General features: G+C 59.3%; 1 protein-coding gene across 2 annotated transcripts; it reads left to right on the plus strand.

Moving 5' to 3' along the window:
• Positions 1-131: 131 nt before the first annotated feature.
• On the plus strand, positions 132-16064 carry LZTR1 (leucine zipper like transcription regulator 1). 2 transcript variants are annotated; one of them, XM_046024376.1, is made up of 21 exons: positions 132-415; positions 883-945; positions 3858-3914; positions 5519-5598; positions 6096-6204; positions 6692-6775; positions 8223-8280; positions 8821-8960; positions 9817-10018; positions 10519-10674; positions 10821-10931; positions 11046-11138; positions 11322-11417; positions 11497-11662; positions 11878-12047; positions 12204-12360; positions 13140-13266; positions 13398-13512; positions 14114-14219; positions 14315-14395; positions 14649-16064. In XM_046024376.1, the coding sequence occupies exons 1-21, from the start codon at positions 216-218 to the stop codon at positions 14696-14698; spliced, it is 2421 nt and encodes an 806-aa protein (XP_045880332.1). In that variant the 5' UTR covers positions 132-215; the 3' UTR covers positions 14699-16064. The 2 variants fall into 2 exon arrangements, with proteins under 2 accessions (XP_045880332.1, XP_045880331.1); XM_046024375.1 differs by having other exon boundaries at positions 136-415; positions 13363-13512.
• The last annotated feature ends 707 nt before the right edge of the window (positions 16065-16771 follow it).

Consider the following 16771-nt stretch of genomic DNA (forward strand, 5'->3'; position numbering starts at 1 on the left):
AAACGCTTCCCAGAGGGTTACTCACTCCCCGCTTCCCAGAGGTTGCGCTGGCCCACGGAGCCACGGGGGCGCTAAGCTTGCCGGGAAGTGCGGCGCAGGCCGGAAGTGCGGCGCGTTCGGCACAGCGCTCGCCGGGAAATGTAGTCCTTCTGGGCGGCCCGGGGCGGTGGCCGCACGTCCCGCGGACCCGGTGGCAGATCCGGCGTGGACCCGGGATGGCTGGGCCGGGGGGCTCGGGAGGCCCGATTGGGGCCGGGGCCCTGGCAGGCAGCGCAAGGTCCAAGGTAGCCCCGAGTGTGGACTTTGACCACAGCTGCTCGGACAGTGTTGAGTACCTGACACTCAACTTCGGGCCCTTCGAGACAGTGCATCGTTGGCGGCGCCTCCCGCCCTGCGACGAGTTCGTGGGGGCCCGGTACGGCGGCTTGGGATGGGGGGTGGGTGTCTGAGGAGGTCCCGGGGCGGGGTCCAGGGGCCGAGGCCGGGGCGTGGTGTCCAGGAGTGGGATCTGGTAATGGGGGGTGGGGAGGAAGTGGTGATGTCCAGGATGATGTCGAGGCCGTAGGAGGGTGTTCTGAGGGAGTCTCGGAGCGGGGTGGCCTGGGGCAGGGTACTAGAGGTACCTAGTGGTGTTTGTGGGTCTGGAGCTGGGGTCCCAGGTGCTCTGCAGTGGGGCGAGGAGTCCAGAGATTCCCAGGGCAATGTCAGGGTCCCCGTATACAGGGTCCTGTGGTACTTGTGGAATTTGGGAATCTCTAGCGATCTTGGGCAGTTGAGAGGTGTTACCTGATTTCTGTAGCAGCCTGGGTGTTTAGTCTCATTTGTTGGCTGCCCCAGGAGGGTCCCAGCCTCACTGCCAGCTACCTCTTCTTTCTTTTCCAGGCGCAGCAAGCACACAGTGGTGGCCTATAAAGACGCCATCTACGTATTTGGTGGAGACAATGGGTGAGTGAGCATGAGCATCAGGGTGTTTGCACCAGGGAGAAAGAAACATGGTGGTTCTAACTGGGTTAGTTCTAACTGGGTTGGCTAAGTCCTCAACCTTTGTTTCTCCACATGAGAGACCCTATCCTCAAGGCCCTCTGCACAGCATTCAGTGGGTAGCACATGCTTGGGACACACAAATGTGCCTCTTGTTCTGAGCGAGTGGACACATCCTTGAAAGAAAGACATCCGCTCTGGCTGCCACCCTCCCCAGACACTTTTCCTTCTCTGCCCTTCTCTCTGGGCTTTATCAACATGCCCCACATGGCAGCGTTTAGAGGACAGTTTTATTTATTTCCCCTATTTTGCACTTTTTGTAAAGGTTTTCCCACATTGCTAGAAATTCCTGGGAAACAGCTTTCCTGACAATGACCTGGTGTTCTGTTGGTGGGCACACCTCCATGCCATGAACTGTTCCCAGTTAGGTTGTGGCTGGTTTCCTTGGGTGAGAGATAATGGCAGAGGCAAACCTTTGGTCTGTGCGGCTGGTTCGCCTGGGTGGCATTCCCCTAAGACCCATTCCCAGAGGGAAAGAACTGTTTTAGCTCTTATCGTGGGCTGGGCCCCGTTAAGTACTGGGTGTGGGCATAGCCTACGTGCTTGGAGAGGAGAAGGGGGCCTGGTCTGGGCTGGGAAGCTTTCCTGGAGGGGTTGATGACCTGAAAGATAAGTCGGAGTGAATCAGGTAAAAGAGAACGAGTGTTCCAAGCAGAGGGATCAGCATGGGCAATGGCCCGGTCTTGGGGAATGCAGAATGGCACCCGGCCTGGAGTCTGGGCAGGGCTTCCCTCCCCCCATTCATTCTTTGATGTGGTCAGGAAAGGCGGGGGATGCTCACCAGGACTCTGGGAGGCTCGGGAGCCTGCTAGATGTGGGGTTGAGGCTTGAACTTTGGTCTCCTGGATAGACCCGGCTCAGTTTAAGTCAGAGCTTTGTGATTTTGGGCTTGGGTAGGTGGCTTAACAGCATTAACTGCACCCTGGTCTCCTCCTCTGTATAAGGGGCGGTCATACACCCTGCTTTTGCAGCATGCTCCTGGGGGTCAGTGAGCACCAAGCTGGGAAGGGCTCAGGGTGGAGGTTGTTCTGTGGGTATAGTGTTTGCACATGACCTGGTCTACTCATGAGTCCATCCCTGCCCTTCAACTATAGTAGGTCTGAAGCCCAGAAGGGCTGGCCTCTGATTGGTTCTGCAGCCTTGGTTTTTCAGGACTCCCTGGGGGGGCTGACTTGGTGCTGGTGGGGTTCACAGGACCCCATGAGGACCTGCAGACCAGGCAGAATGGCCCTGGCTTCCAGCCTGTCTTTCCCACAGGCTCTTCCCCATGAGCAGTTAGAGGGATCTGCAAAAGCAAGTCTCATTGTGTTCCTCCTCAGCCCATAGCCCCGGGATGGCTCCCCTCCCTCTGACTAGGAGCCTGGGCTGTCCTGGCTGTCAACAAGGCCCTATATACTTGTGCCTGCCCTGCTCCTCTGCCCTTGTTTTGCACAGCGCTGGGCCACATCACTATCTCACTGTGTTCTGAGTGAACCAAGCATCTCCTGCTTGGACCCTTGTACTGGTGGTTCCCTCCTTCCCACCCTTCTCACCTCTCTTCAGAATATGCTGTGAATGAGGCCTTCCCCACCGCCTGGGCCAGCTGTCGGCCCTCCCACCCCTTCTGCATCTCTTGCTGGCTCCATGGTAAGAGCACAGATCGCGCGGGATCATCTCAGTGTTATCTCAGAGCACACAACTCTCTCCTCTACCAGGGCGGGACCTATACCCAGTACACGGACAATTCAGTAAATGTGTGTCCCATGAAGGAGTGAAAGAGAAAGAGGCATCTGCTCAGAGATGTTCACTGCAGGCTAATGACAACCCCCAGACCGGAAAAGGTGGGGGGGGTCCAGCCCAGGGCAGTAGAGGGGAGCATCCCTAGGAGTGTTCTGTAGCAGGTAGCGTTGTCATGGCAACTGTGTAGCAGTGAGCAGAAAGACTTGCTACAATGTGGCACCAAGCACCAAGAAGCAGGGTACAGATTTGTCTCACTCTGGGTGCAACTTTGCAAAGATGGACTGGGTGCAAAGAAAGATGGTTTCCTGCAGTGCCCGATAGCGGGAGGGGGGAGAAAGGGAAGGAGAAGAGAGGCAGATGGGAGAGGGGAGAAATTACAGTCACATTTCTGCTTCCCGGCTCCTGGCTTCCTGACTGCATGGCCTTAGGCCCTTTATCTCCCAGGCCCCTTCCTCATCTGTAAATGCAGGTGGGAAGCACAGCCCCCTGCTGCAGACTGAGGGAGGGGTGCAGGGGGGATCCTGTACAGGCCTGGCCTGCAAGGGGTGCCAGACCCCTGTTAATTGACTCCGTTTTTCTTTCTTACTGACATGGGTGCGGTGGTAACATTGCAGGTCCTGGTACATGGCCAGTGGATTTGTTTCCTGTTTTATTGTATCTTGAATGTAGTTACATTGGCTTTGCAATAAAGAGGAGGAAGGAAGATCGGCGAGGAGCAAAAGGGCCTCCCCGGAGATGTGGGAAGCTCTGCCTTGTGGCACAGCCTCAGAGAAGGGGGCGCTGAGACTTGGGAGTGAGAGTGGGGGGTCTTGGAGCCCGCTGTGAGGTGTGAGCCCTCAAGCAGTCAGGATCATGCTTTGGACCCAACCCCAGGCAGGCGGGTCCCATGTGCGTCACTGCCCTGGTACCTGCACCAGTGGGGGCGCGCCCTTTGTGGTCACTCCCCGGTCCCTCAGGCATCAGCTGGTTGCCTGACCCTGGCTGAGTCCCCACGATGCCCCCCCCCCCCCGGGCTGCAGTGTACGTCTTCTGGGTCCTGGAGAGCAGACCGGGACCAGCCCAGGACCGACCCCAACCTGTTCCTGGCTGTCTTTCAGGAAGACCATGCTCAATGACCTCCTACGGTTCGATGTGAAGGACTGCTCCTGGTGCAGGTGGGTGGCCTTGGAGCCCCAGCCCCCCTTTCCCCCAGAACTCTGTAGCCCTGTGCTGGCCCCAACTTCTAGCGGACTCATGCTGGGGAAAGCTAGAGACAAGCTTCGGGGAGGAGATAACAGTGGCCTTTAGTGTTCCCCTCTGTCTCCTGGGTTCCTTTCCCAATCTGCAACTCAGATTGATTATTCTGAATCCTCTTAATTATGGGGATCTGTTTGATTGGTTACTGGTCCTCCTATTGTGCCTCCAGAGAGCCCTTCAGTCATGGGCCTTCTCCTGGCCAGGGAGCTGCTGTGGGATTTGACGCTGGGAGTGGGGGGAGGAGGCATCGGCTGATGGGTCCTTCCAGGACCCACCCTGTGTTGCAGTGGGGTGCTGCCCAGGGGCTGGCAGTCAGCGAGGGGCCTTCATGGGGCCGGGTCTCTGCCCGGAGACCCCACATGGGTAGTGGGCCGAATGCAAGCCCTGGCCGCGTCCCCCAGACGGCCCTCGCAGCTGTGTGGCCTTGGGCAAGACACTGCCCTTTCTGAGCACAGCAGATCTGTACCCGTCTGTTCCAGTATCCAGCCCTGCCCAGGGTGCAGCTCTCAGCTGAGGGGGAGAAAGGGATCCCAGGATTCGGAGGTACAGGGCTTCCTCCTGAGCTCCGCCATCGGCTTGTGTGGGACGCGCACAGAACCTCCGAATCACCTGGGTGCCCCACTGTGGGCAGCTCTGTGTGCCTCCGCCAGTCCCTCTGTGGTGGGGGTCTCACCGCTCCTTTTTGGATGGAGGAGGATGTCCAGGCCCAGGGTGGCATCACTGAGCGCTGGGATTGCCGTAGAAGTTTATGTCTTGTTCTTCTCGCCCTGGCTTTCATAACATAGCCAATAGTTACAGATTAATTTTAAGAATCACCCTCAAGACTACAGTCCTTCACTAATAATTGCTTAAGAATAAGTCTGAAAAGGAGCAGCCCCAGGAAAGAGGTAGAAATGGGATTTTAGTTCAATAAGGAACGTGTGTGGTCAGCGGCTGCTGGAGTGGGGACACAGCGCCACCGAGGGCGCCCAGATATAGCTGCGGGCCGAGTTGCTCTCTGCTGTTGAGTCCGAAAAGCAGATGTTACAAAATACCCACCCCGTGACTCCATTGACAAAACCCCTCAGAGGCATTAACAAGCATAGAAAAGGAGTGTGTGTGTGTGTGTTGCGGGGTGGGAGGTGACTTAAAGCTACAGATGGAGCTTTCTGGCAAGTCTTATCGCTGGTTCTGTGTTTTCTTCTTTATCAGCCATTTTTGTTCCAAGTTTCTATAATGAGGGGCATCTGGGTGGCTCAGTTGGTGGAATATCCGACTCTTGGTCTCAGCTCCGGTCTTGATCTCAGGGTCCGTAGTTCAAGTCCTGTGTTGGACTCCATGCTGGTCCCTGTGGAGCCTGCTGAAAAAAATAAAAATAACATAAAGGTTCTATAATGAGATAGGTATTGCCTATAAAATGCAAAAAATGAAAGGAATCCCGGGGTTGGCAGGGGGTGCCCTGTGCGGCTTGGACTGCACGGCTGATTCCTGCTGACTGACCACTCCCCTCCCCACCCTGCAACTTATCCCCCGCCAACACCAGGGCCTTCACCACCGGCACCCCGCCAGCCCCCCGCTACCACCACTCAGCTGTTGTCTACGGAAGCAGCATGTTCGTCTTCGGTGAGCTGCCTCCTATCTCTGGGGCCCTGTGCCCTCTTTGGGGCTCGCAGCTCCCTTGTCCTGCCACCTGGCCTGGGGTTCGCTTGCGGTGCCCGGCCAGTCTCTCTCTGTCCACATGCTGTCTTTTTCCGCCAGAGTCCTCTGGGTTCCTGCACTGGCCTAGGGGCCTCACAGGCGCCCTTGTGGCCCTGTGGGTCCCTTTCCCTCACTGTGCCGCTCTCGCGGGGTTGGAATGGTCCGCCTCTGTGACCGGGCGGGAGGGTGGTGGCTCTCTTCCCTCTTCTGTCACTCCGCCAGGGGCAGAGGACAGGGTTCTGCTCATTTCTGGATCCCCAGAGCCCAGTACGGGGTCAGGCAGGCAGTAGGTGCTCCCCAAGGTTTACAGAGGGAGTCCCACGACACGTCTAGAGAGGCCAGCTTTTGCCCCCGCCTCCTGGGGTTTGAAGCCTCTGAGACGCTGTCTTTGGGTATGACCGTTTCTCCCTCTCTCTACCCAGGGGGCTACACTGGGGACATTTACTCCAATTCTAACTTGAAGAATAAAAATGACCTTTTTGAATATAAATTTGCAACTGGCCAGTGGACGGAGTGGAAGATTGAAGGACGGTGAGAGACTTCCCTGAAACCTTCAGGGGGTGAGGAGTGTCTTAAAGGCTCCTGCACTGGGTCCCCTGTAGCCTTACAGAAGAAGAGCCCGAGGCCCAGAGAGGCCTGAGTTGTGCTCACTCCCAGCTGTGCCTGTCTGAGGCCTCCTCCCTGCCCTTAGATTCTCTCCTTTCAAAGTGCAGAGGGGGCCCCAGTGGACTACTGATGGGCGCTTCTCTGGTCCTGTTTGGTGAGGAACACCCCTCCTCCCGGCTTTGATATTTTGGTGTTGGCTGGGAGGGGGCTTTACCCCGTGGACATCTGAATTCCTCATCCCCCTGCCCCTGTTTCATGAGCTCAGCCTCATGATCCCCATCTGGCATCCCCAGAGCCCTGGCGTCAGCAAATGTAGGTGTGGCAGCTCTGGGGGCCCGGCTGGCCCCATGGGGCTGTGAGGCTCGGGTCTGTGCTGGGTGGCCTCGCTCCTCACCCCAGCCTTGCACTACAGGTTGCCAGTCGCCAGGTCTGCCCATGGTGCCACGGTGTATAGTGACAAGCTGTGGATCTTCGCTGGCTACGACGGCAATGCCAGGTAGGGGGTGCCCAGCCCCAACCTCCCACCTCTGAGCAACCCCGCCAGTGTCCTGAGCCCTGGAGCAGGCCTTCCTGGCGGGGTCAGGCCCAGGCTGGCACGGAGTCTCAGGAGGGTCGTGTGCACAGGAGTGAGGGGAAGAAGATGGGTGGGATGGGAGTAGAGGGCGACTGAGGAGCACTCCCGTCCAGTCCCACCGAGGACGCCTCCTGGGGGCATCCAAGGGGGCAGCAGGCCAGGCCAACATTTGCACAGCTGTTTGCAGGCGTGCTGGTCTCTCCTGGCTGCACGTGTCATAGCTGGGTGTTGTCAGAGCTGTGGGGTGGATGGTGGCCCCCTGAATTGCTGGGTGAAAATCCTCAGACCTGCAGTGAGGAGGGACCCTGAGGGGCTTATGTGAGCACATGGTGGCAGAAGCAGGCCTCAGACCCAGCCCCTCCCCTGTGGACGACAACACAGGGTTCCTGCCTGTGTACTGGGCATTTCCCCCCTCATTTTAGACAGTTGGCTTTACTGTGTTTTTCTGATTATAAAAGTAGCATGTGCTCATTCCCCAAGATCTCAGCATCATAGAAACTCCAAGGGGTAGGGCACCTGGCAGGCTCAGTCGAAAGAGCTTGATCTTGGGGTTGTGAGTTTGAGCCCCATGGTGGGTGTAGCAGCTACTAAAAAAAAATTAAAAAGAAGGACCAAGAGCTCCAAGTGGTGACAATGTTAGTGGTAGTTTCTTCTCTGTCTCTCTTTTTTTTTTTTTTTTTTTTTTGAACAGATTTTATTTATTTGGGGCGCCTGGGTGGCTTAGAGGGTTGAGCATCTGCCTTCGGCTCAGGTCATGATCCCAGGGTCCTGCATCGGACTCCCTGCTCAGCCAGGAGCCTGCTGCTCCCCCTGCTCATACTCAGTCTCTCTGTCTCTGATAAATAAATAAATGGAATCTTTAAAATGAAAAAAAAAATTTTATTTGAGAGAGAGACACACAGCGAGAGAGGGAACATAAGCAGTGGGAGTGGGAGAGGGAGAAGCAGGCTTTCCACCAAGCAGGGAGCCCAATCCAGCGCTTGACCCCAGGACCCCGAGACCATGACCCAAGCCGAAGGCAGATGCTTAACAACTGAGCCACCCAGGCGCCCGTTAGTGGTAGCTTCTGCGAGTGTTGCCTCTTTGAACTCCTCTTTTAGCCCCCAGGAGTCAGCCGAATGAGATCGACATTGCCACAGTGGCTAGACATTGTGCATAAGGCCACGTGTTCCTGTCTGGCAGGGTGCATAGAGAAGGGATTCACCAGCCCCCCTGCCTTGAAGCTCCCACCTCTTGGCTGCTCCCTAGGCCCCTGATCTGAGCCCTGCATGATGTGTCCTTCCCTGGAGCCATCCCTCCTGGCTGGCCCCAGGCCCACCCTGCCGCCAGCCCCAGCTGCGGAGATCCTGACTCCCCTGTCCTAATGCAGGTTGAATGACATGTGGACCATTGGCCTCCAGGACCGAGAGCTCACGTGCTGGGAGGAGGTGAGGAGTTTGGGGGGCTAGGGTGGGGCAGAGGAGGCAGGGAGGTGAGGGTTTTGGGGGGCCAGGGGAGGGGCTGCTTTGTTCCTCTTGCCAAAGCCCAGCCTTGTCCTTAGCCGCCTCCTTGCCAACTTCCTGCCCGATCTCCGCTGCCCTTACCTAGTGACTAAAGGCTCTGGGTTTTGCATCGAGTCACGTCCGGTGACCGGTGTGGCTTGGGTAGAACCCACCCTTACTTGAACAGTGAGTTCAGCCCGCTGGCGGGTGTCCTGCTCGTTGCTCTTTCTGGGGGATCTGTCCGACTGCTCCGTTGCCCCCCCCCCGGGTTATCTTTCGCATGTAGTGATGATTTTTAGCCTCAGCTGTTAGAAACCGGGCCCATTTTAGGTGGATGAGCTGGGCTATACTCTGTTCTACAGAAATTAGTCTAGGAACCCTGACTGATGGAAGAAGTTTCAAGAATGAAAGTCGTCCCAATTCAGTGGTGTCACCCACACGCCCGGTCCCATGAGGGCCCTGGCTGAGCTGCCCTCTCCACCCCAGGTGGCTCAGAGCGGTGAGATCCCGCCGTCCTGCTGCAACTTCCCGGTGGCCGTGTGCCGGGACAAGATGTTCGTGTTCTCAGGGCAGAGTGGAGCCAAGATAACCAACAACCTCTTTCAGTTCGAATTCAAAGACAAGACGTGAGCGCCCTGGTGCTGGGACTGGTGGTGGGCACCCCTGACGGCCGCCTGCCCGGCATCATGCCTGTGCCCTTTGCTCCCCAACCCTGGTCCCCCCAGAAGTGGGAACAAACAAACCCGGCCTGCTTGAGGCTGTGCAAGGGGAGCACATCCCGCCGTGTGGGCCTCACACAGGTACCATCTCCCATGGAGACACACTGCTGGTGTGAGGTGCTTAGCGTGGAGTCTCCTACAGAGCTCCTCCGCCCCACCCTCACCCCCCAGATGGGCAGTGAGGGCCCCTGCCACCCGGAGTTGGGCTTTGCCGGGGCAGATCTCCTGCCTGCTGAATGCCCCCCCCCCCACAGCCCCCCCCCCCCCGCCCGGTGGCAGGGGCAACAGGTGCGGGGGCAGTAGCAGGGAGCAGCATGGAGCCAGATGGCGTGGACTGCCTGGCCAGGATCATTTGCGTTTCAAAGAGAGGATGTGCTGGAAGGTGTTGGGAAGTCCTGGGAGGGTGGTAGATGTAGGAGCAGCATCAGGTGGGGTCCTGGGAGCTCTTGAGAGCAAGGACTTACTTGGCTGTGGGGATTGTCACATGTGTCCAAGTTGTGGACACGTCTCCGTTCCCCAGAGAGTGGGATTGCCTCACCGTACAGAGGTCACGGCTCCTGCCTGCTGCTGCTGCCTGCTTTATGGCTGGCGGCGGAGGGGGGCAAGGGGCGCAGGCAGAGCGGCTGCTAGAGCGAAAGGGGATGAGGGGCACTGGGCTGATGCACTTAGGCCCTGCTTTGAGCCAGCTGGGTGCCCCAGGCGGAGGACGTGGGGAAGCCAGAGCCTCCACTCCAGCACTGGGTTCCTCTTAACTTGTCCCCAGGTGGACGCGCATCCCCACTGAGCATCTGCTTCGTGGCTCCCCACCCCCACCGCAGCGGCGCTATGGGCACACCATGGTGGCCTTTGACCGCCACCTCTATGTGTTTGGGGGCGCAGCAGACAACACACTGCCTAATGAGCTGCACTGCTACGATGTGGACTTCCAGACTTGGGAGGTCGTCCAGCCCAGCTCTGACAGCGAGGCAAGTGCTGCCCAGAACGGTGGCTGTGGCTGCTGGGGTGGGGCTGGGGGGTTGTGGCCCAAGGGGGCGGGGATCCTGACTTAGCTGCTCCTAATGCCCCACAGCTTCCCACAGCCTCAGGGGGCTCCCCGGGGGGCTCCAGACAGCCGACCAGAGCAGAGAGCCAGGATGTCTGAGGCCCAAGGCTCTGGACACCTGTCTTGGCCCGACCTGAGGCCCTGGGCCCCTGTTCTCCATTCTTCCAGCCAGCAGGCTTTCAACATGGCACTTCTGGCTGTGTCTGCATGGGGCTGAGGGTGTCCTGCCAAAACACCCAGCTTGAGTGCTGCTGGTGTCCCATCTGAACTGTGCCGCCAGGGCCCCTCAACCCGTGGCTCAGCCCCTCCCAGATGTGGCCCCAAGCGCTCTTGCTCCTGGGCAAGGTTGGCAGGAGCTTGGTGTCTGCTGCCCGGCCTGGCCCTGGCAGACTGCTCCCATGCTCATGTGTCCATCCCCTCCAGGTCGGCGGGGCTGAGGTGCCAGAGCGAGCATCGTCTTCTGAGGAGGCGCCTGGCCTGGCCTCTGAGGACCGAGGTGGCTTCAAGAAGTCCCGCGATGTATTTGGCCTGGACTTTGGCACCACCACAGCCAAGCAGCCTGCCCCGCCAGCGTCTGAGGTGAGGGTTGGCGCCCGAGGGGTCGGTCACCGCCACCCCCCGCCAGTGCCAGTCCTGTGGTCAGCCCCTTTCACAGATGGGCAGACTGAGGCTCAGAGAAGTACTGGTTGGGGTCACTTACTGTCTCCCCACCCCTTTCCACCTAGCTGCCAAGCGGAAGGCTCTTCCACGCAGCCGCGGTGATCTCAGACGCCATGTACATCTTCGGGGGCACGGTGGACAACAACATCCGCAGCGGGGAGATGTACCGGTTCCAGGTGGGGCTGGTGGGCTGACGGCAAGGGGCCGGCCAGGGTGGATGGGCTGGGGATGTGTGGCCCAGAGGAGGGTAGGGGCTGGGCCTGTGGCCACACTGGGGTCTCCTTCGGCAGTTCTCCTGTTACCCCAAGTGCACGCTGCATGAAGACTATGGGCGTCTGTGGGAGAGCCGCCAGTTCTGCGACGTGGAGTTTGTGCTGGGCGAGGTAGGTGCTCTCCCTGTGCCCAGCCTGCCTGCCACCCTGCAGGGTGAGGGCTGTGCCCCAAGGCACGACTGGCCTCCCACTCACCCCTGAAATCCCAGGCCCCCCCACTGGGACCGGCAGGGCCTCTATCCTTGCCAGGAGGAGGGTCCCATGTTGCCCACCAAGGTGTCATTCTCTCTATAGAAAGAGGAGTGCGTGCAGGGCCATGTGGCCATCGTCACTGCTCGGAGCCGCTGGCTCCGCAGGAAGATCGTGCAGGCACGGGAACGGCTGGCCCAGGTGAGGTGTGGCCCTGCCCCTCTGGCCAGGGTGGCAGCAGCCCTGGGGCGTCCCTGAGCTCCCCTTCCTCTCTCTGCAGAAACTGGAGGAGGAGGCAGCCCCAGCTCCCAGGGAGGTCCCTGGTGGGACAGCGGGGGGAGCCCGGCCACCCCTGTTGCACGTGGCCATCCGTGAGGCTGAGGCCCGGCCCTTCGAAGTGCTCATGCAGTTCCTCTACACAGACAAGATCAAGTACCCGCGGAAAGGTGCGGTGGTGAGGGGGTGTGGGGAGCAGGGTGGGCAGGTGTACAGCCTGAGGCTCAGTGGCCACGACTACCCGCAACCACTCATGTGGTGGAGTTTCTGTCCACTGTCCCGGATGTCCACAGAAGTAGCCCCGGGCCCTGTCCTCCCTTCTGCGCTGCCCTGTGCCTCCTCCCTCTCCGTGCGTCCCCGAGGCTCAGGGAGCTCTGGGCTGCAGGCCACGTAGAGGACGTGCTGCTCGTCATGGACGTGTACAAGCTGGCCCTGAGCTTCCAGCTCTGCCGCCTGGAGCAGCTGTGCCGACAGTACATCGAAGCCTCCGTGGACCTGCAGAATGTGCTGGTCGTGTGCGAGAGCGCCGCCAGGCTGCAGCTGGGCCAGTTAAAGGTACGGCCGGCATGCATGGCCCACCCCGCCTGCCCACTACCACCGGCACTCTGGCAACCCTCCCTCCCCTTATCCCTGGCAAGCCATCCCGTCCGGGCTGCTGCCCTATGGGCCAAGGCCTGACCCTGCCTGCCTGCTCCGGCTTGTGTGTCCCAGGAGCACTGCTTGAACTTCGTGGTGAAGGAGTCCCACTTCAACCAGGTGATCATGATGAAGGAGTTCGAGCACCTCTCTTCGCCATTGATCGTGGAGATTGTGCGGCGGAAGCAGCAGCCACCTCCCCGCACCCCCTCGGAGCAGCCCGTGGACATCGGTAGGGACCCAGGCCCTGTCCCTGAGAGCAGCAGACAGGGATGGATGGCATTTGCCTTGGGTAGAGATGGGAGCTGTGGAAGGACCTGCCCGGCCTTCAGGGTGGGGTCTGTGTGCAGGGGACCCAGAGTGCTTCTTGGTCTCAGGGGCAAGGGCGGACAGCTCAGGCTCCCTGGAAGGAAGACGCCCTAACCCACAGGGCATCCTGAGGGCAGGGATTCTCCTGAGCCCGTTTCTGAAGGTGGACACAGGGCAGCTGTCTGGCAAGGGTGGCTGCTCGGACTAACAGGTTTGAGGGCTCCCGTCCACGGTCACAGTGACTAGTTCCTGAGCTACTCCTCTAGGTGTGCCCACCCTTTGGGGCCTAGTGAGGGGCAAGCGCGGTCCGAACACTTCAGATGTTCTGGTGCCTCCCTGTCCGTACCTAGCCTGGGAAGGGACAGCACAGTCTCATTCATCCCCTGACTCCCCAGGGCCTGTGCTGCCTCTGGCCATTGGCCCTGAGTGACATGTGTCAGGACACATTACTTGCCAGGACCAGAGGGAGCTTAATAAGCACAAGGGAAGGGAGGAGGGCTCGCAGGGCTGAGTTGGGGAGATCAGACTCTGGGGGGCAGGCCAGAGTAGGGCCTCTGCCCCCAGGAATGGTGTTTTCAGGGCAGCAAGATGGGCAGGAAGCAGTGTCCATGGAGCCCTGAGGCCCGAATGGCTCAGGGTCTGCTGGGGGAGCGAGGCCTCTGCTCAAGGTCCCCCCACACTACCCTTGGGGCTTCCCCCCAGGCACATCTCTGATCCAGGACATGAAGGCGTACCTGGAGGGAGCAGGGGCGGAGTTCTGTGACATCACTCTGCTACTGGATGGGCACCCAAGACCGGCCCACAAGGCCATCCTGGCCGCCCGCTCCAGGTGGGTAGAGGGGGTGGTGTGTGGTGGTGGAGCCAGGCAGGCCCGCACCCTGCCTGCATTTGTTGCGAGCCAGGACCCCCCTGCCCCTGTCTGAAGCTACTTTGAGGCCATGTTCCGGTCCTTCATGCCAGAGGACGGCCAGGTGAACATCTCCATCGGGGAGATGGTGCCCAGCAGGCAGGCCTTCGAGTCCATGCTGCGCTACATCTACTACGGGGAGGTCAACATGCCGCCCGAGGACTCACTGCATCCTCCCCACCAGGGGGCGCTCCCAGGGTCCACCTCAGGTGGCTTTGGAGACCGGCAGGCTGGTCCCAGCTGCCGGCTCTGAGGTGCTCTCCCGGGGTTCCCTGAAGGGGCTGGTCGGCAGGCACAGAGGGTCTGCAGCCAGGAGGGGTGGGTAGGTTCTTGACCCTCATCACTGCCCAGAGAAAAGGGTCGGTCAACGTCCCATGTGACAGGTGAGTAGATCACCACAGTGGGATTCCTGGTCACGTCCCTTCTTAGGGGTCTGAACTGGGTGTGAGATGCCTTCCAGGGCTCTGAGGCCATGGTCAGTCCTGCAAATGGGAATGTGGGTGTTTTCTTGGGAGAGGCTCCTGGGATTTTTTGGGGTCTGGACAAAGCCCTGAGTACTTCAGAGTCTGTGTAGAGAGCAAGTTGGTTGGGAGCCCTGGGCCAGCGCCTGGTGTCGGGGTGGGTTTTCTTGTTCTGAGCAGGCAGGAGGCAGCTCAGGTTTCCTCTGTCTCTGCTGGGCCTGGGGCTCCAGCTGCACCCTCCCCGGGGAGATGGGCAGGTGGCGGGAGGACAAGCTCCTTGGGCCGGCAGCTCCTTAACCAGCCCCCAGCTACCTGTTTGCGGCCCCCTACTATTACGGCTTCTACAACAACCGGCTGCAGGCGTACTGCAAGCAGAACCTGGAGATGAACGTGACTGTGCAGAATGTACTGCAGGTAGTTCACAGGTGCCCACGGGCCTCCTTGAAGTCCCCCGGGGGGGGGGGTTGGCTGAGAGAGGGAGCAGCCCCTCAAGGAACCTGCCGTTCCAGATCCTGGAGGCAGCCGACAAGACACAGGCGCTGGACATGAAGCGGCACTGCCTGCACATCATCGTGCACCAGTTCACCAAGGTCAGGGCCCTCCCAGCCCCGCACTGGCCTCCTGGCCCTTGGCATTGGCCTTGGCTGGGTGTGGGGTGGGGCGCATGGAAGCAGCTTCTGCCCTGCAGCAGTAGGCCCGGCGGCGGTGTGGGAGGGTCACTCGGTCAGCCCATATTCTGGCTCGCCAGAGCTCGGGTGTGTGTAGGGGGGACTCTGAAGGGCACCCTGGCCCTCACAGGAATCTGGTTCCATCCAGTGTGGGCCTTCCAATTGCCTCCCGCAGGTTTCCAAGCTGCCCACGCTGCGCTCGCTGAGCCAGCAGCTGCTGCTTGACATCATAGACTCCCTGGCCTCCCACATCTCTGACAAGCAGTGCGCGGAGCTGGGCGCTGACATATGAGGGCCCACGTGGTGCCAGCCCACTCAGGAATCAACGTGCTTGCTCCTGCCCTGCCCACTGCAGACTACTGGACCTGCCAGCCAAGGGGCCGGCTTCCCTGAGCCTTCAAAGAGAAAGGGAACATGGGGTCTCTGCCCCGTTTCACTGCTGAGGACACAGGTCCCACAGGGAGTGGATGGTGAAACAGGCGACCTCCCCCAAACCCTGGGCAGAACCCTCTCCTCTGATGGAGGTATGGGTGGGAAGCCAGGGCCCAGCAATGGGAGAGCCCACCATGGAGCTGGTGTGGGGTTGCCCATCCAGCAGGGACTGCATGGCTTGTGGATCTGGCCGCTGAGTCCTACTGCCAAGACCCCTCTGACGGAGCTACACAGTACCCGCTCACCTTCACAGAGGCGGCTGTTAAGGGTCCCAAGTCAGCACTAGCCTGAAGGGCCACTCTGGCCAGGGCCTGGCTTCCAGAGGAGTTGCAGGATCCTACCCCACTGTGTGCACATCAGGGATCCCCAGCTGTGCCAGGGAGAAGTCAGTGGAGGTGCCCCCCTCCCGGTCCCCATGTATCCCTAATTATTTATTGTCATAGACATGCCATTAAGACCACAGTAGTGCTAATCTGCTAGACACACCTCATGGGCATAGGCCCTCCCTGAGCGGGGGACAGACTGTGTGTCCCAAGTGCTTGGGACACGCCAGGACTCCGGGTTGGCAACTCCCCGCCCCATCTGAGGTGTCCAGTTGTGGGGGTGGGGGAGGGCTGTGCTCCAAGGGGAACCCTGGATTCCCAAGGCTGTCTTGCTCCCACACTGCATTAGAGGCTCCTGCCTAGGCTGGAAAGCTAAGGACTGGCCACCACATCCTTCCCATCTGCCGACAGAAGGCCCTGGGACTCCACGCTAATGCAGAAAGCAGTATTCTGTCTCCTTTCTGGCAGCAAGAACCCCAGGGACCCTCTTGCCCTAGCTATCAGGAAGCTACGTTGGGGGAAACAGTCCTTTACACCTTCCTTCCCATTGTGCCCCCATGCAAACATGGCACCTGCCATGCCTTGACCCTTATGAAGAGCCCCAGGTACCTTATACAGACAGATGGGGAGCTCCAGTGACAGGTAGGCGCCCTCAGCATGGGGAGTCCATAAGGCCGTCAGCAAACCAGGAAACGGGCCAGCGCGAGATGAGCCTCTCTGAGCCTGGAAACCCCAGGGAATGATGGACAGACCCTGCTCTATGGTGGACCCTTATAACCAGTTGCTTGACCTCTTCTAAACCTATGAATAAATGAACTTACACACCAAGGACCCTAGAAAGCCAATTTCAGAACATTGCGTGGCACTTTCCAGGTCTAGGGAGATTTCAGCTATGCTCTTGGGCTATCGTGGCTGAAGCCCAGCAGGGAGATTGCGTGTGCAGTTAAAACCACCCGGCCCTTTAAAAAAAAACAAAAACCACCCGGCCCCCTGAGCCATTTGCCCATCACAGATGTGGGGAAGCCTACATTCCAGTCAACTTGAACAACAGTGGGGACTCAGGTTGAGGCCAGGACTGCTATCTGCAAGGGTGCCTCTAAGCTTCCCCACCTCTTCCCAAACCTCTGAGGACCAGGAAGTGTCATTGCTGGGCCCTTACTACTAGCCAAGCATATAGCACAAGGTCAGAAATTGCCATCTTTGTCCGTTTTTCAGATGAGCCCAGCACAGTGGTTAAGGGGGTACACAGCTGGTCTGCAGGCTGGGGTTGAGGTGCTGTGCTGGGCCAACCCAGACTGCTGGGCCGACTGGGTCAGTGGATGGAAGCCATGCAGGTGTCCTTGCAAACTGAATCTGGCCTGGGTTTCATGAGTATTTTTTTTCAGAGAGGTGAGACTGCTTAAGTCTGGGCTGTTCAGGTACCAAGAAGAGGGTTCCTAGTGCTGTCCCTGGCCTCTGCTCACACCATCCTGTCCCTCAGAAAACCCTGGGGGGGCCTGGAGTTGCAGGAGGAGAGGCAGGAAAGAGTTGGACTTCTTGCTCT

This window comes from Meles meles, chromosome 12, assembly GCF_922984935.1.
Source record: "Meles meles chromosome 12, mMelMel3.1 paternal haplotype, whole genome shotgun sequence".
NCBI classification, from domain to species: Eukaryota; Metazoa; Chordata; class Mammalia; order Carnivora; family Mustelidae; genus Meles; species Meles meles.